Source organism: Gordionus sp. m RMFG-2023, chromosome 5, assembly GCF_954871325.1.
Source record: "Gordionus sp. m RMFG-2023 chromosome 5, tfGorSpeb1-WG-v2, whole genome shotgun sequence".
NCBI classification, from domain to species: domain Eukaryota; kingdom Metazoa; phylum Nematomorpha; class Gordioida; order Chordodea; family Parachordodidae; genus Gordionus; species Gordionus sp. m RMFG-2023.
This window is the reverse complement of record NC_088779.1, coordinates 19315334-19341233: the sequence shown is the minus strand read 5'-3', so window position 1 is coordinate 19341233 and position 25900 is coordinate 19315334. Positions and strand designations below refer to the sequence as shown.

The 25900-nt window shown below is 26.2% G+C and overlaps 1 protein-coding gene across 1 annotated transcript; it reads right to left on the bottom strand.

Annotated features, from left to right (window-relative positions):
- On the bottom strand, nt 1–25900 carry LOC135930444 (sodium- and chloride-dependent glycine transporter 2-like). Its single transcript, XM_065467239.1, has 13 exons — nt 25745–25900; nt 21919–22075; nt 21548–21679; nt 20572–20699; nt 20166–20302; nt 18854–18992; nt 17967–18101; nt 11169–11430; nt 8925–9172; nt 3204–3303; nt 2943–3049; nt 1193–1360; nt 1–837 (listed from the first exon to the last, which is right to left on the bottom strand). The coding sequence occupies exons 1-13, from the start codon at nt 25769–25771 to the stop codon at nt 706–708; spliced, it is 1872 nt and encodes a 623-aa protein (XP_065323311.1). The 5' UTR covers nt 25772–25900; the 3' UTR covers nt 1–705.

The window sequence follows — 25900 nt, the reverse complement described above, 5'->3', positions numbered from 1 at the left end:
TTGGTTTAAGAATTTATATTTACCTTTTTTGTGTATGCAAAAAAATCGCATACCGAAAATATAAATTACATTAGATATAACAGATATAAAAAAATTATCGATGATTAGTGTATGTAAATGTTCCAATAGTAAAAAAATATTTTCGGTATTGTTATTATAATTATTACTTATGAAACATATATATATTGCTTATAAAATTGATTAGACATAAAATTGGGAGAATCAAATTACAAAAATAATTATAGACATTGTTTTTATATTTTTATAATTGAATAAAAAGTCAACCCATTTTCCATAAATACCCTTAAATTTAATAATTATTTTATTATATAATTAAAGACAGTTATTATATTCCACTTAGTGGTGGAAAAATATTTAAATACCAATGTCCCAATTTGGTATCGAAAGTTAAATCAAGAAATCTTCCTTAATATCATTGTATTATAAAAATATGAATAATTTACCATTATTTTCCACCAATTTATAATAAAGACAAAAAATCTCTCCTAAAAAAGGTTAAAAATTGCATTTAAATATAATGGTCAATGTGGTATTGAAAAATAAGAACTTTTTCTTAAAAAAATGAATAAATATTTTGTCAACTGTTATATATATATATTAAAGCACTGATTAAAAAAAAATTTGGATGATAGAAGGTTTGGGATATGCAAAAACGGGAGGACTGGAATTAATTGATTTTGGTATTTAATTGGAAAGATTTTGCAGTAAAATGTTGCTATTGTTCATACTTCCCTGACTTTGAACAGCGAATAAATCTCTGGTTACGGTGTGCACGTGGGACATATCCGGGCCCGGATGTCGAGCTCTCCTAAATTTCTAGATTCGTTTGGTTTTTATAATAAAAAATTATGTATTTTAAGATTTATCGGAATGAAATATTTAATAGTTTATAAAATTGATGAATATTAAAATTTTTTAAGCTTAAAACAAATTTTATGGAATATTTATTTTCATCTTGTAAAATATAAGTGTGTAATTGATGAATATTACTGTTGAGTTGTAAACCTACTGGTAGAATAAAAAAACAAAATGGCATTTTATTTTATCTCATCAATTCAATTTTCAGAAATATTCAAAAAAGACTGTTTATGAAAACCATTTTTTTTTTAAATTTATTTAAGGAAGTTCATTGATAATATAATAAGCAATATGACAATAAAAAGCAACAAACTTTTCTCCATGGACCGGGTTGTTTGGTTATGTTAATAACTGCCCATAAGGGGATTTGACCCAAACCCACAATCACTATAATCCAGCCTATAATGTGAAATTTAAGATCGTATATGTAATTTTGATATTCGAGATGGTGACTGTCGGCTATTGATACGATAAATATTACCTGTCAAAAAAATGGTTTATTTTTTATCATTCGTGATATTTTCATAAGGAGCTAATATATAACTTTATTAAAATATATTAGATACCACTTCTTATACTTACTATATTTCTTTCCCTCTCTCTTTCCTTCTTGTCTTCCTTTGTCGTTTACGTTAGAAGTTAGTCATGTAAACGAGCGCAATCATGCGTTCGTTAATACCTTTTTATTGAAAAAACCCAGGTATGCGATCTTCCTTTTTTAGACAAATTTGAATGTGAAGGCAATTTTTTTTCGAATATTTTTAGTTCATTCAATTTAAAAAGTTCAAATTTTTATTCAAAAATATTCTCAAAAAAAATCAAAATTTTTATTTAAAAAAAATTGTAACCTATTTGTTTTTTAATCAAAATCTGAATTTTTTTAAAATCTTATTATGTTTTATTTTCGAAGGCCAGGTACAATAAGTATTTCAATTATTTCGTTAGAATAAATTACAAAAAAATATTGTATCAGATCATGAGCCAATAGCCACCACATTTTTAAATTAGAAAGTGAAGATAACATGCATTTCTGACATTTGACACCTATTATTACTCAAAAAAATATATGTTTAACTTATTGTCAGTCAACCATCAATAGATGAGCTAATAGAGGGGATTAATAAAAATACCTCATCATTATCAAATTTCCTCAATAATATATCCTGTAATTAAAAACCGGATGATAAGTTATTCGCAGAATAAAACGATTAATAAATTAGTATCACATTTAAAGGAACTCGTAGAAAACAAAAATATGTAGATGCTTTAGAACAGAATCGAAAACTCTTTTTTCAAACAAAGAATTCATGAAAAATTAGGACGATGATCGTTCGTTTCAAGCAAAAGATAAAACATTAAATTTCAATAAACAATAAATAGGTCCTTTATTCATCAAACACTATACAATACCATCCTTAGCTCCGGTAGAAGGTGTTTTTAGAGTAGTAAATTCAAACGTTCTTGCTTATCGGATAAAAATTTTTAAAAAAAATCTTATTAAAAATTAATTTAATTAACATAAATATATATATTATTTTATCATTTTATCTATTACAAAATAAAAAAATACAACGCATAAGTATTATATAATTCATTTTAAATATTAAATGTATTTTTTAAAAAAAACACGTTCCTTTTTGAAAATGACTTTTGATGCGAAACTTCGATTTTTTGCCATCCAATAAACGACTAAGGCCATTTCCAGACAGAACGTTTTTTCAAAGCAGTTTTTGGGTAATGTTACCAGCTTTCTAAAAAAACACTAACGAATTAATTATTTATATATAATATTTAAAAATAACATTCCGGAGCCATATTTCAAGAGGCCATTTAATCGTTATTAATATCAAACTAGTTTGTTTTCTATTTACGATAAAAAAAATAGGGATCGGGATTGTTTTTTTTTAAATATAAAAAAATTAATTCGACAAGTTAGTTTTTTTTTGGAAAGCTGATAACATTACCCAAAAACCGCTTTGAAAAAACGTTCTGTATGGAAATGGACTAACACGATTTAAAAAAATATTTTTACAGCAATAATAAAAGTTAAAAGGTTAATGTACCATTAACATGATTGGTGCGGCGAAAACCCAGGTAAACAACCAATAATACAGTAAAGGAATTCTTTTACCCATCATGGTTTGCATGTCATCCAAAAATCTATTATAACCTTAAATAAAAACACTATCATTTTTTATATATAAAAAGTTTTATAATTTACAATCTAAATTTTTTTTGCATAAGAGCCGCCATTTAAATAATGATAATCAGTTATATCCCTTTACTCCACCAATTTATAAAATATTAGATATAAATGACCTAACCGTATATCCACATGATTCCAATAACTTCGAATGCACCAATCATAACCACCATAAATGTAGATCCAAAATGATCCAAAAATTTTACAACAAATTGTCCACCCTATCATTTTTTATGAGTAAAGAATAAAATATAACTATTTCGTTTTGTAAAGGACGAATTATGAATCAGCTTGTTAATAGATTATTTGAGCATGCCCGAATAAAAAATATAATATCTTTCGTAAGCCTAAATAGGATCTATAGAAGCTAGTGTTGTTAATTAGTCGATTTCTTCCGAATAAGACTAATAGTCGTAGTCGAGGAAATCGACTAAAAACTTAAGCGACTAATCAGAGAAGATAAACAAAAAGAAGTAAAGTGAGAATTTGTCACTAAAATAACTATATGAGTCATATATAAGTTATTTTTAATATTTTTTGAATTTCTTTTTCTTTGAAGGAACAGATTAAAATTATAAATTGTAAACAAAATTTCAGTGAAAAGTGAAAATTGTCATAATTTATTTTTGAACTTTTTTAAATTATTTTAAAGCAAGGTATAAATATATATATTGTAAACATGTTAAATCAAAATTTCAGTGAAGATGACCATAGAAAAGTGACAATTGTCATAATCGTCATTTTAAAAGTTTTTGAATTTTTTTAACGCAAGAGGGTAAAAATATACATTGTAAACATGTTAAAATAAAATTTAAGCGAAGATGTACCATAGAAAAGTGACAATTGTCATAATCGTCATTTTAAAAGTTTTTAAATTTTATTATCGCAAGTGTGTAAAAATATAGATTGTAAACATGTTAAAATAAAATTTAAGCGAAGATGTACCATAGGAAAGTGACAATTGTCATAATCGTCATTTTTAAGTTTTTTTGAAGCAAATTGGTGAAAATATATATTGTAAACATGTTAAATTAACATTTCAGTGAAAATGTACCATAGAAAAGTGACAATTGTCATAATCGTCATTTTTGAAATTTTTTAAAGCAAATGGGTAAAAATATATATTCTAACAGGTTAGATTAAAATTTCAATGAAGATGTACCATAGAAAAGTGACAATTGTCATAATCGTCATTTTTAGTTATTTTGAAACTTTTTGAAGCAAATTGGTAAAAATATATATTGTAAACATGTTAAATTAAAATATCAGTGAAGATGTACCATAGAAAAGTGACAATTGTCATAATCGTCATTTTAAAAGTTTTTGAATTTTTTTAATGCAAGAGGATAATAATATAGATTGTAAACATGTTAAAATAAAATTTAAGCGAAGATGTACCATAGAAAAGTGACAATTGTCATAATCGTCATTTTTAAGTTTTTTTGCAAATGGGTAAAAATATATATCGTAAACATGTTATATTAAAATTTCAATGAAGACCATGGAAAAGTGACAATTGTCATAATCGTCATTCTTATGTTTTTTTTAAAATTTTTTTGAAGTTAATGGGTAAAAATATAAATTGTAAACATGTTATATTTAAATTTCAGTGAAGATGTACCATAGATTAGTGACAATTGTCATAATTGTTATATTTGAACTTTTTTTAAAACAAATAGGTAAAAATATATATAGTTATATGTTAAATAAAATTTTCATACAATTGAAAAGTGACAATTGTCATAATCATTATTTTTTTTAACTTTAACAAACTGAGTAAAATAAATTGTAAACATGTTAATTTAAAATTTAAATGAGGATGTGCCATATGACAATTAATATAATCGTTAATTTTAAGATCTTTAGAATAATTGGTGAAACGAGCTGGGTTTTAGCCTACGCCCTTCCATCTAATTTTAAAAGTGCTAACGGCCCGATTTAAAAATTTAAACTCTTATTAGTTATTTAAAATTTATTAGGTAAACATTAAAAAATATATGCAACATTTTTAATACTAAAGTACCTATTACTATTCTGGATATTATTGTTGAGAGAAGGTAATTAGATTAAAAATACTTTTTGGATTTTTTTGCATGTAACTAACATCGATGTGGATAAAAGTTTAATTTTACCCTTTTTCCCAAAAGCAAAGAAAATTCAATTATAAATGAAATTTTTGAAATAGATAGCATCCACGTCAAGATTTTATCACAAAAGAAGGGTGTAAATTACAATTTATTTAAGGAATCAATATGATAAATATTTTTTAATTATCAATTGATTTTTTTTAAAACTTATAAATGTTTAAAATAAATAAAACATATTTGAAAACTTAGAAAATAAATTATATAAAAATATCTTTTTCAATATTGATATTGAATGAGGTTCAAAATCAAAACTAGATAGTGATTATGATCGATCATCTGATTTATCTGATGATTGCAACTGCTAATTCATTTTTTTTGTTTTTAATCCGGTATCTGGTTCCACGTGAAAATTGATATCTATGACTTAATTCAATAAATAACCATACCATACCTTAATTTTACAAAAATGATTACTTTTTCAATTATGTTTTTAAAATCTAGATTGCATTAATTTAAAAATAGTATATTCTGAAATTTTCATATATTTTCCCTTATTTTTATAAATTGTTTTGTTTATTTGTTTGCCTAAATTTAATAATTCATCACATTTTGAGATTTTATTTCTTATATTAAATAATTTTAGGCCTATCTGGCACCATTAATTTTTTGTATATTTTTAATATTAATTTAATATTATTAAATAACCAATATCTCCCCCGACTCTCTCTCTCTCCCATATTATTATTTTAAATTTTTTTGTATATTTTTTCCAATTTTTTTTACTTTATCAATATTAATTTCACAATATAAGGGTAGGTGAGGTTAATAGTGAGGAGAGGACTAAGGAGAGTACACTATTTATATAACAAAACATTTAAATTTTAAAGGAGATTGATTAATATAATTTAGAAAGGATTCATGCTACTTAGTTTATTTTAAATTTATAAACAATATATTTAAATTTAGCATCATTTCTCTTTAAATAAAAAAGTTCAAAAATAACAATTATGACAATTTTCACTTTTCACTGAAATTTTGTTTACAATTTATAATTTTAACCTGTTCCTTCAAAGAAAAAGAAATTCAAAAAATATTTACAACTTATATATGACTCGTATAGTTATTTTAATGACAAATTCTCACTTTACTTCTATTTTTTTATCTTCTGTTTAGTCGACTAATTAGTCGTTTTTAGTAGACTAATAAGTCGTTTTTAGTCGACCAAATTAGTCGGTAAAGTTTTTAGTCGAATTTTTCGATATTAGTTAGTCGTCTGTTAGTCGACTAAATTTAGTCGATTAACAACACTAATAGAAGCCATTGGTTTTAAATTATGGACTAAAAAATTTAACTTTTGTAATGCACGCCAGTTTATATCAAAGATTTTTTATTTAAAATGTTATGAACAGGGGTTCGAACCGAACCGAACCGCAAAACCGGAATGAACCGTTATGATTTTCTGAACCGTAACCTTAACCGAACCGTTATGAAGAAAATATTAAAAGAGCGAACCGAACCGTTATAAATATTTTGAACCGGTTTAAACCGGTTCAAAACGGTTTTAAAAATAATTAATTTTAAATTATTAACCTAAATTTAAAATTTTAATTTTCCTGAAGTATATCAAAAACTTAATTCGTTAAAATTAGATATAGCAACTAGATATGATAGGTCCATATTGGGGATCAATATTCAATTTATAAATAACGGAAAAATAAAATTAAGGACTCTATGCATGAAAGTGATTAAAGAACGACACACATCAGAATATATTAAAAAAATATATTAGATGTTCTAAAAGAATATGAAATAAAAATTGAGCAGATTTACACAATAACCACCGATAATGCAGAAAATATGATTAAGTTAATTAAGCTATTAATACTACACGATGAAGAAGATGATGACCTTAACGATTATTTAATTAATGATGATTTAAATAATAATGATATAGATATTGACGATTTAAATAATAATGATATAATTCATGATGAAAATAAAGAACTTTTTAATATTGAAAATATTAATCTTGCACCAAATGCCAGATCCATATTAATAGGTATTAGATGTGCTTCACATACATTTCAATTAGCAATTAATGATTGCATTAAAAATTCAAATGAAATTGTCATTATAAATAAAGCAAGAAACATCTGCAAAAAAATAAGAAATCAGACAACAATGGCTATTTTCTCAAAATTAAATTTGAAAAAACCACTAATAGATTGTTGCACAAGATGGAACTCTATCTATTTAATGTTGGAGAGATTACTAGAGTTAAAAAGCTTTTGCCAAGAAATATCGCTCCAAAGCGATCGCGAAAAAATGTTTATCAGAGAATGAATGGAAAATAATTAGTGACATATTAAAAGCTTTATATCCAGCTTATGTTTTGACAAAATATTTACAAAGTGAACAATTGACAATGGGCGATTTTTATGCTGCGTGGATCAAATGTCTCATGCAAACGAGTAAAATAGACACTCCATTTGCCAGACTTTTAGTTTCTACGATGAAAGCACGAGAAATAAATTTCAAAAATGAAGTTTTTTGCTCTGCTATTTATCTCGACCCTAGATATAATGTATTTTTAACTTTTGAAGAAAGAGAGATCGCCAGAAAACATCTTTGTAAAACTTGGAACTTGATACAAAATCTAAATAATCAGAATATTTAAATTCTAAATACTATGCCTACGTGTTCGTATTCGAAGGATAATTTAGATGATGATTTTGAAGATTTATTAAAGTCGCATGAAAGTCTTAATAAGAATAATTCTCAGGGCATCGAAAATTATAATAAATGTATGTATAGAAATAGAATATATAATTCGGTCATTTGATAATATAGAGAGATTAGAAAAAGATACTAATCTTTTGAATTATTGGGAAAATGTAAAGAATAGTATGCCAGAACTTTATAAGTTAGCTATAACTGTGCTAGCAGTTCCAGCTACGCAGGTCTCCGTAGAAAGAGCATTTTCAAGCCTTAAGTTTATACTCTCTGCCCAGAGAACTAAATTAAATCCTGAAATATTAGAAAATATTTTAGTTATCCGTTCGAATTCTCTTTTTAAACCTAAATAGTATAGTATACATATTATTTTATTCATTATTGTATTTACGCATGTTTGTTTTTATCTTATTTATTTATAAAATAAAAAAAAACTAATTTGTCTAATTTATATTTCCTAAATTTAATAAAAATATCTATTAGATTATCATGGATAATTAAATAAGAAATTATAAACTAAAAAGATTTTTCTCTAAAATTAATATATACGTGGTTAATGATTAATTTTTTTTAAAATTAAATTTATAAAAACCGGAACAAACCGAAAAGAACCGTTATAAATTATAAACCGAAGCGAAATGATTTTTTTTTAAAAACCGAAATGGAACAAAACCTTTATAAAATTTTAAACTAAAACCGGAACGAACCGAACCGTTATACTAAACGGTTCGAAACCCTGGTTATGATTACATGGTCGAAAAAGCCTTCTTTTCTTATTACCTGTTTTATTATAAACCTCTAATAAGAGCTATGCTAGTATTCAAAGATTTTCTATTTTAATAAAAACCAAAATTTGATTTAATAATTAAAAATTAGAATATTAAAATTTTGTTTAAATTCAATAATATATCTATTATTTATAGTTTTATATCTATGCTTTAATCCAACCATTTCGTAAAAAACAATTGGCAATTCACCTAATTTAATAAAAGGTAATATTAGCGAAATGTAACAAACTTTACTTGTGTAACACAGGGTAGCCCAAACAAGAAGCCTATGATACAGGCTCCGAGACAGGTCCATGTTTTGTATTTCCAGGGAAATACATTGGGAAAATTATCGTGTAATGCCGATAGAATAGTTTCAATGTAAGCCACCTCACTATTCAAACCGAGCATGTAAAGCATCGAGAAAAACATAACGGTCCATAGCTGTGGCTTGTATAGACGGGCGAGAGCCTCGGGATACGCTATGAACGCTAAACCCGGTCCTTTTTTAATTGTTAAATTAAATTGGTTTATTTTTTGATGGAACTATTATATGTGCTACAATTTAATTCTATAACTAGTGCTGTAAAGTAACGTTGTTAATAACGGCTTTACCTTTTTTGAAGAAAAGGAACGCAATTCGTATCTTTTCTTGTGGCAACGAGTAACGCGTTTATTTTTTTTTGAGTAACGGTAACACAAAACGTCACTCGTTACTTTAATGATTATATTAAAAAATATGGAAAAAACATTTGCATTATAAAATTATTTTTATTTATTTTTTAAATTTTATAAATAATTTAAGCCGGGTTTTTAAGTCAGATCATTTTTATTTTAAATTTTCGTTGTTAAATTTTTATTCAAGATTATTGCAAATATTGAAACCAGATATGTTAATTTATATTAGAATATTATGTCAATTGTACATATTTCTTCAGATGAAGATGATTTAACTTGCCTGGTCCCAATATGAAACATTTTTTACACCAATACAGAAAACTAATGGTAAAATAAAATTGTATCCCACCTCGAATATATCCTCATTGTTGAATAAATATGGCATAGGCGTATCCAGGATTTTGATGGGGAGGTGAGGGGAACACTATTAGAAGAATTTTTTACCCATAAATTTTATTGGAGATATTTAGGCCCACTTATTGTAGGCCTTTGGGTATATTAGATTTTTACAGAAATAATCTTGGGTTTTCACTTTTTTAAAATTTTTCTTTCAAATTTTTCCATACTGGTATATTGAATACATTTTTTGAGGATAGGGGAGTAGGAAAGGGGGGGGGGGGTGTAGGAAAGAAATTTAAATTTATATTAACTTAAAATTATATTTACGAAAATAGGCAAATTTGCGATGAGGGTACCCCCCCCCCATTGGTCATGCGCTGGAAACCTGGGTAGTCTCGAAACTGTTTAAAGAAAAAATAGGATAAAAGATGGAACTCTATAACTCCGTGAAATAAATAATTTTATAAAGGAGAATAGTCAATTTGACGATGATAAATTTGAATTATAGAGATTTTTAGATGATGACATCGTTCATAAATATATCATATGGTTGTGTTTATCAAAAAATATGATATGAATATATATGATTTTATAAGTTATGGAACCGGTTGCTATGGCTCTTTCGATTTTAGAACATTTGGTTCACACAATAACTATTATAATAATAAAACTTAAAAAAATTTACCCACTATTTAAATTAGAGGCTCTGGATACAACGAAGGTAGAAAGCTTTAATTTATTTCCATTTTGAGAAAATAGACAAAGAAAGACTTTGATTTTTTTAAAAACAACACGCATACCAGATTATTTTCTGATAAAGATGAAAAAAATAGACGAGGATCTGAATGAAGATTCTTTTGAAGATGATCTAATAAGCTTTCTTCGAAATAAGGATTATTTTTCAGTTTTTAATAAGTTCGCCCAATTAATATTTTATTTATTGAATATAATACAACCCTCCCATCCTCAGCGCCAGTTAGAGCACTTATCTGATCAAAACTTTGAAAATAAATTGTTGTTAAAAAAAATTTATTAATCTTATCACATAATATATTATTTTCGTATAATTTTATTTATATCAAATATTGGAAAAATATTATTATAAAAAGATCTAATCTCTATAATATATAATTTTATTTATATTACATATAGGAAATTTTTATATATAATATTTAAGTTTTCTAGTTACGAGTACAACGCGTTACTTTCTCAGTAACGTGCATTACTTTTTCACAAGGTAACGAGTAACGGTAAAGTGTACATTTTTATGACGTAACGAGTTTCTTTTTGAAGTAACACTTACAGCACTAATTATAACTAATACTTTATTTAGATAAATGTATTCAAAAAAATGAAGAGACGACTCTATTTCCAATGGTCTAAGATCAGTGTATATGAATAATAGCCGCCATTTTAATAATGAAAATAATGAGTCACATCTCCTTTTTTCCTATCGATTTTCTTCTTATGTCCACGAATTACCTCCACTCTTGACGACCTCGGTGATAGGTAGGGGCGTGAAATTGCCGAACTCGTCTGTGCCTCCCATGTACTTGGACATGAACCCCATCACGGAAAATATAACGAGGCCCGACAACAAGCTGGTAACGGTATCGGCCACACTCACTATCCAAGCATCCCGATGGCAATCGTTATCGAAGGCATTAAAAGAACTGAACGCTATTATGCCGCCGAAGCCTACGCTAAGTGAGAAGAATACTTGGCCGGCAGCTTCGCGCCAGACCTAAATGTTTTTTAAAAGAGATATGAAAGCTCTTATAAAATCGCCTATCCTCGTAAATTTCAAGAGTATAACAAGAACCAATTTAAAAAAATACTTGATATACTTGTCTAATTTGAAAACTTAATTGTTTGGTTTTACCAAAAAATTATGTTATAATTAGTGATCAGCTAAATGAAGCCTGTTTTGTTGATATTATTATATTTCGCAAACATTTTAAACAGGAAATGGTAGATTGTTTTAAACTTACCATGTATTGCCTTTATTTAAGGTTCTAAATTAGAATATATATGTCTTAATTTTTAAAGGGATCAGAACTATCCGGATCATCATGGGTTTTAAAGGGATCCCTTTAAGAATTCAATTTTTTAAAGGATAAAGAACTATACGGTATTATCATGTTTGAACCATGATATAGAAGTATCTTAATTTAAAACACATTCTACGCGCGTTTTCTTTATTTTTTAAAAAAATTTATTGTTATTTTTTTTCAATGTTATTTTTTTTGGCCTTATGAAATAAGATATGTTTAATATTGGGTATCAATCTATAGCTAACCAAATTATCTATTCAACTGGAGGTGAATCTCTCCCCCTTAATGGGCGAGTCTAGGTCTGGGTGAGGAATATTTTTATCAACACAAAATATCGATATGGGTATCAAATAAAAGCTAATTTAAATATCTTTTGACTGAAAGTATTTATTTTTTGTCTTGATGGGTATGACTTGGTCTGGAGCATGGATAAAGGGGGAGGACAAAAAAATAATATTTTTTGTTATCAAATATAAGGTAATTAAAATATTTTTTAATTGCAATAATAATAATCATTCATAGAGGGCGGGTGTAAATCTTGGGGTGTCAGGAATATTTTTATCAACACAAACGATATGAGTATCAAATAAAAGCTAATTTAAATATATTTTGATTGAAAGTATTCATTCTTGGTGTTGATGGATATGAATTCGTCTGAGAGGGTGCATAGTCAGGGGGGGGGGGGGCAAATATAATTTTTTTGATAAGGGCATCAAATAAAAGGTTATTAAAATATTTTTTTATTGTAATAATAATTAAACTCTAAATGGGCTTTAGGTCTTGGAGGGCAGGAAATTTTTTATCAATACAAAATATAGATATCACTATAAAATAGAAACTATTAAAATATTTTTCTACTAAAATAATAGTATTCACTCTTGGTCTTTTAATGGGTTGGATTAGGTCCGGAGGAGGGAGGGTTTAAAAATAATAATTTGATATGAGTATCAAATATAAGGTGATGGAAATCTCTAAAGACTATAATAATAGCAGTAAATATTCGGGTCTAAAAATTAGGTGATCAGAATTAAAATTTTCATAATATATAAATTGAATATGGTTATCAAATAAGAAAGTCCGTTATTTATCAATAAATATATTCTACATATTTATTCTGCATATTATTAAAATTAACTTTCACATAAAATTATAGATAGATGGCAATTTAATGTGTTAATGGTTGTGGTTGGCCTACATAATATAAAATTTATTTGATCAAAATCTTCTATGCGTTTATTCCTAATCTCCCTTAGTATAAATTAAGATTTAGGATGTTTATAAATTTTCTGTCAAAACACAAACCTTGTTAAGAATAACTTACTTAGTCTTTCTTTAGTAGCCAACCCTCAACATATTAACAAAATTTCCATTTGGATAGAATTTTAAGAAATAAAAAAGAATAAAGATAAAACAATTTTTTAAATCCTTTTTTCGGTTCCAATCCTGAACCAGAAATATTTAAATTGCAGGGTTCTTAACGTAGCGTTTTATTCTATAGCTATTTCTTCTAGTAACAAACTTTAGCGGGCTACCTTTTTTATAAAAAGAGCGATGGCTAGCTCCTAAAAAAAATATCAAAAAATTATTATAATAATTTTATAGTTTAATTATAAAATCATAATATTTTTATTTTATTTTGAAATTTACATTTAATAATATGCATTGTAAATATATTTTTCAAAAAAATTAAAATTTTTAAATGTCGACAGTAGAGATTGATAATGAAGATAATTTTGGTACAGATATCGACAAAGTAATATCCCTGTAAAATGATGATATGGAATTTCCTTTTCCAAAATTCAAAAAGTATTTTAATCTCGATAAAAAAAATTAACACAGGGTATAAATTTTGCTGTAAGATGTGGCTGAAGGTTTTATCATAGGGTATAGTGATTTCTCACAAAATAAAGAGGGGAAATTCCTACGAATCATCTTACAATATTGAATATGTTCTTTTGGAGAGAACGAACTATAAAATAGGCAACACAATATAATGGAGAGATAAAAATACTACAAACTCAATAAGCAATAGCATCGAAAATATTTTAGCTAGACTGCCTTCGTTTATTACATATTTAATAGATAGGAACAGTGGCGTATCCAGGATTTTCTTATAGGGGGGGGGGGGAAATTTTTTTGGCCGGGTCTTATTTAGCTATATTATATTTCTATTTTTAACTATTATTTACTAATTCGTGCTTATGGATAGAATATTACAAACCTCTTTTTTATTATTTCAAGTTAGGTATATTATATTTAATAAAGTTTTTTTAAATGTAAAGGTTTATTTATATGTAAAGTTGAAATAAAGTGTAATGTCATTTTTTTTATAAAATTTGCTTTAAAAACTAGCCTCAGCTTAAATTCTCATACAATATAAGTAGAATATAATTTTTTTTATTGAAAATACTAATAGTAGTTTATAATATTGACTAGAAAATAATTAAATTAACAATTTTTTTTTAACTTCTTATCAAATACAAGATTTTTAATTATTTAGTTTGTCTTTGGAACCAAATCTCTGTGTATATTTAACAGAGCTAACCCATTTAGCCAAGATTCAGTACTTCGTAAATATGTTTTCAACCTTCTCAAGTTGGAAAAAGTCCTTTCATTCGTACATGTTGTAATGGGCAAACATGCAAGAATATAAAACAACTTCGAAATATTAGGAAATTGAGCCAAGGTTTCTTTACACCGATTGAGCGCATCAATAGCATGCTCAGGTAAAATAGCTAAACGTATAAATATTTATACCACAATTCGAATTCACTGATTAAATTTATTTCAGTATCAATCTCATAGGAATAAAATTTTTCTAAATATTTAATTTTACCAATAGTGGCATTAGAAAATGAAGAAGGATCTTTGGGTAATAAAACTTGAAGATTGCTAAAGACTTGTTTTTTATCTAAAACCCGTACTTTTATTTGCTATAAAAAAGTATCTAAGAATGGGATGAAAATGGATATTTTATAATATTCTTCAGTTGAGCCAATATTTATTTTCATCTCAATAATGGCCTAGGTGCTAGACGAGGTTTAATTAGTATTATATCATAAAATTTAGCCTTCGATTCAACGTCTAGATAAATATTATGAAAATATTTATCTACATTCATTCTTATTGTATCTACCTGTTCATGTATATTTTCCGCCAAATCAATAACTTGAACCAAATCTAAATTTGGTTTTTGTAAATTTCTACAAAGTAGTGAGCTAAAAATAATTTATTGATGCAACTAGCAGCAATGATAAACTCTGATTGATCAATTGAATTCAATAATGATATCGCTGCTAACGACACATTACTTTTTTTCATGCTCAGCCTTATTTATAAATTATCGTTTGATTTCAATCTCTTTGACTAAATATTTTTACATTTTATTAATATTTTTGAATAATATGTTGGAAAATTGATATTCAAATATTTGTAAAATTTTGATTGGTGGGGGGGGTCTGGGGGGGGGGGATAAAATTTTTATTAGCTTAAAATGATATTTATGAAAATAGTCAAATTTGCGATGGGGGGGGGGGAATTTCCCCCTTTCCCCCCCATTGGTTACGCGCCTGGATAGGAATAAGCAAGATAATGTTTACAAAAATAAAATTATCCATTGGGATCACGTACTGATCCCAATAAATAAAAATGATAGATCAAATCTATGCCCTAAAAATATTGAAGCCGAAATTATCCAAATAGAGGGCGAGAAACTATGGGTTGGAACTAATTTGTGAAATATTGATTCTCCATTTTTAAAAACGAACGTTCATAAATCAATAAAATTTATCAATTTAACCATTCCTAATAAGACCATCTCCATAATAACAGCATCAAGAAGTGCACCTGGTAATTAACTGTAAATCAATTTGCAATTGTCAAAAAAGTTGCAACAATAAAAGATGCCAATGTTTTAAAAATGGGATTTATTGTTCCAAAAAATGTCACTTAAATATTATTTGCGTAAATAATAAATAACTGTTCAAAATTATATTTTAAATTTCAATTATCAAATAAAATAAAATATGTTTATGGTTTGAAATAAAGCATAATAATAGGGATGATTTGCTTGTAAAGAAGCATAATAGTTTATAACTGTAATAAGAATAATTTATAATGTTATTTTTAAATTTGAGAATTGATGGTTTAAAATTTTAGATTTAAAAATTATTTAGATTAAGTTGCGAGCAAATAATTTTATCATTAAGGTATAATGAGTTTTTAAAGAGCATTGACTATATATGACCCCTGCTTATAGCGATATTTAATATTAAGGTCTAAATATGTTTTATTTAACTTTTATTTGATACACATATTGATGTTTTGTGTTAATAATAATATTCATGGTATCTTAACACGCCTACTTAGCTTGATAATATTAATATAATCAAAGTTTTTTATTTACTTTTTATTTGATGAATTTTAATTTTACCTCCCCCCCCCCCATTCGCAGATAAAGTCCAACCCTTTAAGATAATAAATACTTTCAGTCAAAAGATATTTCAAATACCTTTTGTTTGATTCCTATATCAATATTTTGTGTTTATGAAAATATTCCTGACCACTTAAAATCTCCCGCCTATTTAGAATATAATTATTACAGTCGAGAGATATTTAAATTGTTTTATTTGGTACCCATATTGATATTTTGTGTTGATAAAAATATTTTTGTCCCCCAAGACCTAGACCCGCCCGTTATGAGGGATTATTATTATTACAATAAAAAATATTTAATTACCTTTTATTTGATACCCATATCAAAAAAAATTATCTTTCCCCCCCCCTCCCCTCACCATCCAACCTCCAGACCAAGTCATACCTAACAACACCAAGAATGAATACTTTCAATCAAATGATATAAATTAACTTTTATTTACCCATATCGATATTTTGTGTTGATAAAAATATTCCTGACCCACCAAGACTTAAACCTGCCCTCTATGAGATTATTATTATTACAATAAAAAATATTTTAATTACCTTTTATTTAAAATTATTTTTCTACCCCCCTCCCCACCACCATGCACCCTCCCAGACCAATTCATGCCTATCAACACCAAGAATGAATACTAATCAAAAGATATTTAAATTGGCTTTTATTTGATACATATCGATATTTTGTGTTGAAAAAATATTCTCCCCCAAGACCTACCCGCCCTCTATGAGTGATTATTATTATTAAAATAAAAAAATATCTTAATTACCTTTTATTTGATAAAAATTATTTTTTGCCCCCCCCCACCATGCATCACCCCAGACCAAGTCATGCCCATCAAGACAAAAAATGAATACTTTCAGTCAAAAGATACTAAAATTAGCTTTTATTTGATACCCATATCGATATTTTGTTTTGATAAAAATATTCCTGACCCCACAAGACCTAGACTCGCCTTCTATGAGTGATTATTATTATAAAAAAATTTTTAATTACCTTTTATTTGATATCTATATCAAAAAGTTTATTTTTTTGCTCCCCCCCCCCTCTATCCACTCCCCAGACCAAGTCATACCCATCCATAAAGACCAAGAATGAAGACTTTCATTCAAAAAATATTAAAATTAGCTATAATTTGATATCCATATCGATATTTTGTTTTGATATAAATATTCCTCACTCTCCAGACCTAGACTCACCCATTAAGGGGAGAGATCTCCATTTGAATAGATCTTTTGATTAACTATCGATTGATACCCTATATTAGACATATCTTATTGTTATTTCATAAGGCCAAAAAAATAACATTGAAAATTAATAAATAACAATAAAATTAAAAAGAAATAAAACGAAAGCGCGTAAAACGCTTTGTAAAATAAAATTCCTCTTTATCATGATTAAAACGTGATAATACCGTATTATCATTCCTTAACTTAAAACCCTAATTTTTTTAGTTATCCCTTTAAAACCCGTGATGATCACAGATAGTTCTGATCCCTTTAAAAATTATTATGTTTTATGAATTCTTAGAATAATATGGTACCTTTGCCTAGTCAATTTTATTTTAGGCGAGCGAATTTAATTTATGTAAATATAAGGTATTCTTTTCATACATGATATTTTGAATAAAAACTTAATAACAATCATTTTAATTTATTTAGATTTCATATTTTGATTTAATTACTAATCCGAATACATAAATTAATCCGAAATATTTTATTTTTGAAAATTCTTAATTTAAATAATCAACAAAATATTCATATTTCCATGTAATATTAAAAATTTATCTACTTTAATTTCGGTCAATTTCCCCCATTGTGGCTTGATAAAATACATGATACCTTCTTTAGCGCCATCTAGGGTCACACCCCGAACCAATAAAATCATTAATATGACATAAGGAAAAGTTGCTGTAAAATATATGGCCTGTTAAAATGAAATAACATAAAATATGATTAATAAAATAAGTTAGGTATCGGACCTAAAAAACAAATTTTTTTTATTTATTTATTTTTCTAGCCCTAATTGAAGAAAATCAGGAAGAAAATAATAGATGCAAGATATTTTCATTAACTTTTATAATAATATGGCATAAATCAATGTTATTTTAAGTAAGGCTTAGGGATTGGTACAAAAATTTACTCTTGGTTACATCATAAGTTGCAATAAAAATTTTAAAAAATTAATATTTAGATAATATCTGGTGATTTAATTTAGTTTAAAAAAAACAAGATGTTATGTCATTAATTATAGAGGCTGAGGATGCTAATTAAATTGGTGATCAAATATAATTTCATAGGTTACATTACAAGTTTAGTTTTAAAAATAGAATTTTGTAAGATAAAATAATTCCAATTATTTATTATTAAAAAAATCTTACACTAAAATCGTTATGAGTATAATATTATAATAATACATACAAATTTATTTATTAATTTCATAAGAAGATTAATCCTAACCGACATTAAAATCACTTTTTAAATTTTTTTAAGATATTTGTGTCCCTTGTCTGATCATTCAAATCTCCCTTAATTTATGATAATTATTAAATGTTTCCACAGATAAAAACAAGATTAATAATGAAACAAAAAAACTTAGGTTAACAGTGTCCTTTTTTAAATTAAATTATGTATATAATAAATAACAAGGCCTTTGCGTAACTAAAAATATAGGCATACTTTTCCGGCAGAGCTAATGCCTTTAGAAAGAGTCAAAAATACGATGGCCCAAGAGAGTAAGAGACAAAGAGCCAACTCCCATTTTATAGAGCCTAAATCATGCATCCCGGACGATGAATTGATATCTAATACACGATTTCTATATTTGTGTCATAAATTAATATACATCATGGCTCTTAATACTTTAATTATTGGGAAAACCAGAGTTTGGAACCGGAGCCCTCTAAAGTGAACCCTTTCCTACATTTTTGGATATAAAACCGGATTTAAAATATTCAGGACCAGGACCGATATATTATATGATCCGTTTTCGAGGTTTATTTATTGCAGAATACTAAAATGGTATTATCGATGGAATTCTGATTTATTCTTTAAAAATTCTTTATTGATTGCATATTAACTGAGATTAGAACCGGATGCCAAATCCAGGAACCTTAATTAGAACCCATGTTTTAAAAAAATCTGACCGAAACATTTAAAAAATAATATCCTGGATTCTTTTTTGTTTTGGTTCCAAACTCTGAGAAAACCGGTAAGTTTCAATCAATGAGCCGGATTACCAAATTGCAACATCTTAAATCTAATATAAGTACTCGCATTAAAAGTGAAATAGCTGATAAATGCTTTAAAAATACAAAAAAAAAATATTGTCGTGTATAAAATAATTATTGTAAAAAGTTATCTACAAACATTAAATTATCAAAACTTATATTATAATTGATTTAAAAATATTGATTATTTTTTAATGATATTCCAAGTCCTATAAAGATTAAGATAAAATTATTAATAAGTTCTTATTTTCTGCTCAAAGTGAGTCAAAAAAATTTAATCTCTTATTTTTAAACTAAAATATTAGATAACCAAGAACTGTAGTAAATACAACAAATTATAATTTTTATATTATCATTTTATTGACCTTGGATTTAAAGTCAATCTTTATTTATGTTGCTTTAAATGAAGGAACGGATGAATGAATATATAAATCAAAAGGTCAATTCTTTATAAAAAAAACATCTTACACTTAATACATTATAATATTTAGCCATAAAATATGACGTACAATAAATAAGAATCGAAAATATATCATTATACGTATATTATTTAAATCATTTATTTTATTTTTACATATAAAATATTGAAAATGTATCCTGCAATTCAAAAATGAGCAAAGTCTTTTAAATTAAAAAAAATTATTTAAAAAAAGTTTAGATTAAAAAATATATATAAATTAATTTCAATGCCAAATGGCCATATTTCAAAATATTACGTTATATATCTTTAATAGATACAAATGTAAAATCAGGTGACTTACAACCAATACTCTTCGCTCGAACTTATCATGTGACTGGTATTATATTGCAAGGAATTCAGTAAAGAACTGTTAGTCGAATTTGCGGAAAATAGAAATGATTGATTGGTTCGCAAAAAGCAATTTGGGGTGTTGTATAGCTAAAATTAAATCATATAAACTGTTTAAGTTTCAAAAAAAATCTTAACAATGTTGATTATTTATTAAGTATTTTGCATATCGCTAGAGATAATTTTTAAATTTTTTTATAATAAATATGGCTTTCGACCTTGAATCGGAATCAATTATTTTTTCGGTAAGTAAAGAAAATAAAGGGACATACTATAAATAAGAGTCACGTTTTATCAAAATTGGCCCGCCCCAAGCAAGCTTCTAATGGTAAATCGACATAAAAAAAATAATAACTCACTCCATTACAATGGGTCCAAGGTAGTACTTTTTGAAAAGAGGCGAACGTGTAAAACAAGGTGTAAGCCATGACCACGTTATAATATATGCCTGTTATGGCAGAAACGATTAGCATAGCCACCCCAATACCTTTTAAAACGTTTAAAAAAAGGAAATAATTAATATAAATTGCGCGCGTTCCGATATTTAAAATAAGATATTTCATTGAAAAAAAATCTTCCTTACTTTCTTTAATTCAAAGAAAAAACCTTAAAATACAGACTTAAAATTCAAAATATCGTACTATGTAACCAATCAAATATAAAAATATGATTTTACATAATACAAGGTTTAAAAAAAATCTTCAGTGCGCATTTGAAGATTTATATTCGTTAAAAAATCTTTAAAAAAAATATAGATTTTTTAAATAAGCATTAAAAAAAAATTTTTAAGTTGTTTATAATGATTTATTTTATAAAAATATATAAATGATATTTTTAATAAAATAGCATTTAAATTTTATATAAATTGGTATATTACAAACAAATATATTAAAAAGACGCTTTAAATAAAATTATTCTCCTATTGCTAACTATTTTTAAAGAAATACCCCCCAAAAGAAAAAGAAAATTTCTAAATGCTAAAAAATACAAAATTATATGGAAAAATGAAATGTTTTAGTTTGAAGGGAAATGATTTTTTTTATACATAAAAATTACAATTTTTACAAAAAAATTTGATTAATATGTTAGGATGAACATTCTTAAAAAAAGACATAAATAATCTATTTTTTAGAATTTTGAGCAGAAATGCACGACCCTATTTTTACCGATACCACAATTGATATCGCCAATCAACCATGGTCGGTCGATATTGTGAGCATCGACCGGTATCTCAAGAATTGTAAACTCTGGCATAATATTTGCAAGTATAATCATATAAATTAAATTTCAATAATTTTACAAAACTAAGCAATTTATTATTTAAAGTAAATTAACCCATGCACATAGGGACCAAATTGAAAGCGCCGGGAGGGCCCAACCTAGTGAATTGTCCAAGACCTAATTCGAGAAAGTAGAGCGGTATTCCGATTAAGATCAATATTATCATGAACGGGATCAAGAAGGCACCTATATATTTTGCAAATAATAAATTAAATTCTTTGTAAATGATAAAACGTTCAAAAGTGATCTTTCCCATTAAAATGATTATTTCTACCTGGTTCCAAATATTTAAATTAGTTATAAAATTGTTTTTATAAGGTCATCCTCGTTGATGACGAAGGGCATAAAAGGACCCGGCCTGAATAGGCTCATTTATGTATAAATACTGAAAATAAAAGTAAGTATGAGATATTTTTTTTAAAAACCTCCTCCATTTTCGTAACATATGTAAGGAAATCTCCAAACGTTTCCTATTCCGACAGAGAATCCTATACATGACAATATGAATTCCGTGTAATTTCCCCAATGGCCCCTGGACTTTCGGTTCTCTTGGATCTGTTTTTTCTTATTGGTTTCATTTTCCTGTGTTTACAGGTAAAACAAAGTAAAATTAAAAATGAATAGATAAAAGGGTAGAATTATTAATTACACAGAATATAAAAGAAAAATGGGGTTAATTTTTAAATTAAATCATCGCGAATTACTCTTACAAATTTAAAAAAGGGAAAAGACATATAAATTAATATTGATTTTCTGATTTTTATATAATATAATTTAAGTTTTTAAAGGCACACATATCACATGTTTATAAGCATTTTTTGAAGGATCTTGTAAAAAAAAAATTATTTTAAATAACATATATATGCTAAATTTATTTTTTTTAAAAAAAATTTATACAATTCCGGACATGACCCGTTTCGATATTTTAAAAAAAATTAAAACATTTAAAATAAAATGTTATAAAGTGTAAATTTTTTTATAATATTTCAATTTTACGATGAATTTTACGGTCGATGTTGAGCGATTAATATCGGAATCCATGTTATTTTCCGATAATCAATAATAATAGAAAAGATGGAACATTTAGAATTACCATTATGTAGATTTAAATTAAAGAGTCTTAAATTTAAAAAAAAAATAAAGTATAAAAAAAGGATTATAGGTATATAAGAATTTTTAAAAAAATTATTATATTGAATCTAAATTCTAAATATTAATCACAGAGTGACGGTGTTTTATAAAAATGCTTAACAATATGAGGAATGTTTATTATTATGTTATAAATGATAAAAAAAATCTGTTAGATCCTGAGGGAATGTGAAGTATACTTAAATTACGAATTTCCCTCCCATAATTAGATCAATCATAATAACTTATATTGATTATGATTAACACTTGAGGGTTTGTTTAATTAAAAGATTATATTCATCTAAAAAAATATAACACCAAATGTGATTAGTAGATTATATTATAAAGGGAAATTTAGCAACAATCACTTTTAAATTGGAACTTATAATGGAGATAATTTATTCTGCAATCTTAAAAGAGGCCTGCAATGATTGTGTCGTGAAAGTAGTGTTTGCAACGGTCCGGTCCGGTCCAGTCCGGTCTTATTAGACTTTTCGGTCCTATGGGACGGTCCCGTCCAACAACACGGTCCCACGGTCCGGTCCGACCGAAGACCGATTAAAGAATATAAAAGTTTACTATAAATTGCTTTATAGTTAATGTGTATGTACATGAACATATAAAATATGATTATTTAATGCCTAACACTATATAATATCTAATTCATCGTTTACTTTTTATATTCTTCCGTTTCATTAAATTCAATATTCATAGTTTACTTTTTATATTCTTCTTTGATTAGGCATTTGTGTATAATATAATAAAAATGAATTGATGATATAATTGAAATATTAATAGGGTAATTTAACTATTCATTTTTAATAAATTTAAATGCAGAATAAAATTTTTGTAGCTTTATAAAAAAAATTTTTTTAGGTGGGACCGGACCGCCTGGACCGGACCGGACCGACGGTCCCACGGTCCGGTCTCATTTGACTTAACGGTCCATCGGTCCGGTCCCATTTTAGAAAAAAAGACCGGACCGGACCGTTGCAAACACTACGTGAAAGTGAGCATTAAATAAATAATTTTGACTGCTAGGATAAAGCTTAATATTCAAATATTCATGTATGAATACTTATTAGGTCAATTTCCGTGATAAAATCGTAAATTCACAAATGGTTTAAAAAATCTGATTTAAGTGTAAACATTTTAAGACCGTTAAAAATTTGTACTTAATGATTGTTAACGATAACTAGTCTGTAGCATCACTAGGATGAGAAAGGGATCGAGCCCCCTGATAAATTTTTTTTACCTAAAAAATGTTGTAAAAAAGCCTGTGTAACGAGTGTCCTTTAAAAGATGTAACTATAATTGTTACCTACATTTTTTGATATAACGAGAAAAGTAATGAGTTATTTTTCAGGTTACTTTTAAAATCAACAAATAATAGATATATATCTCTCATTATCTTTATATGATTTCCCAGATTTAAAATTATCGTTTAATAAATGTAATGTCTAATTAGCACAAAGTGCTCCTATAGAACGTTTGTTTTGGTCTATTGTGAAGTTTATTTTAAGTGAAAAACTAGCAAACATTTAAACATAAATTTTGCAAAATAGCATATTGTTAAAAATATTATTATGTGGAATTTATAAAAAAAATTTGGTGCATATTTAAATTTTTCATAGGGTGTTCTTTTTCAAATACATGTTACTTTTCCAAAAACAAAGTGACCTCTTAATGTACTAACTAAATTTAAACGGACATTTTGTGTTGAAGACCATGCATTTGAAGGATACTATGTATTTAAAAATGCTAATTACATTTTTTTTCAATAAAAATTAAAGGTAAAAAAAAATTTCGGTGCAATTATTTCTTTTTTTTTAAAATAAATTTGTTTTCATTTAATTTCCAAAAAAATTGTATTAAAAATGAAATGGGTATATCATTTGTAAATCAACTTACAATGTAATTAGTTAATTTTCAAATAAAATAATTAGTCACTTTTGCAAAAAATGTAACTAGCTACTTTTTAAAAGTTTTTATAATATTGCTTTATGGCTTTTAGCTGAGTCTAAAATAAATTATTAAATAAAATTTGCCATTTTAAAAAATTAACCCAAATATAGCTTTTAACAACATTAGCTGTATATAATTTTCCCAATACTGGGTTTATCAATAAATGGGGGGGGGGGGGTAGACTTACATCTTTTTTAGCAATACTAGCCTGTCCAGATTAAGTTATATTTGGCATAACATTTTGATAATTTAATTATTTAAAGTTATTAATTTATATTTTTGAGTTTGAACATTCAGAACTGGGACAAATCTTGGAATAGGAACCATCTGAAATTCCAGCAATTGGTTCCAAAATTGTTCTAAACAAAAGTGCAAATATTTTATTTACCAGAGACCTGCAAAGGTCAAAATTGTAGAGCTAGGCTAGATTTGAAAATTTTTTTAATTTCAAGCCAGGCACATTTTTTTTTAAAAAAAATTTCCTTGGTGGTAGAAATTATTGATCTAGTTTTTTGTACAATAACCTAGTAAATATACCTGAGATGTATTTTGCTACAGGTCTTTAATATCTATATTGTTCAAAATTTTGTGATTCATTCTAGAGTTTATTTATTGTCTGCATTTTTTTTTCAGTTTTAATAGTTTGAAACTGTAATCAGAGTCTGGATTCTTTTGGAACTGTGTAAAATGTAAGACACCCTTTTTAAAATTTCTAGGAGTCAATTTTTTAAAAATATTTAGACCCCAAACCTTTTTAAATAGCAGGATGAAGTGATTGATATACAAATAAATTTGGGACCCATCATAAAATGGTATAATTGAAAAATTCAGACTGGCTCAAAATTATATTACATATTTAATCTAGGCTGAGCCTATAATAAATTTGTCTACACCACAGTCCAGGCTGATTTTTAAAATTAAATTATCTTAATTGATGATACACCTACTTTTAAATAAAATAATGGACAAATTAGATTTAAAAAATTTTCAAAACCAAACTGGACCTAAAAAATGATAATTAGTAAATTTTTAAGTTAAATGTTTATACATTATTTTAAAATTTTATTATTATATATATATTATGAATATTGGAAAATAACTAATATTAATATCGAAAATATTTTGTAATAGATATATATTCAAAGCAGTTCATATTACTTTTTGTGATAAACTATGAACACCCATAATATTTAGAAATATTATATTATATTTATTTTATATTCATATTCATGTATTATTTGTCCGAAATTGTGACAATTATAAGGGATAGATCAAATAGATATATTATAAATTTGAATTTGGCTATGAGAGTGT

Excerpts from the sequence above, each read along its gene's own strand:
- LOC135930444 (XM_065467239.1), bottom strand. The coding sequence starts at position 25,771 with ATGGGTGTTCATAGTTTATCACAAAAA. Across the intron at positions 21,680-21,918 it reads ATGTTACGAAAATGGAGGAG|GTGCCTTCTTGATCCCGTTC; the intron begins GTTTTTAAAAAA and ends CAAAATATATAG. Across the intron at positions 20,303-20,571 it reads CTTGGACCCATTGTAATGGA|CTATACAACACCCCAAATTG; the intron begins GTGAGTTATTAT and ends ATTTAATTTTAG.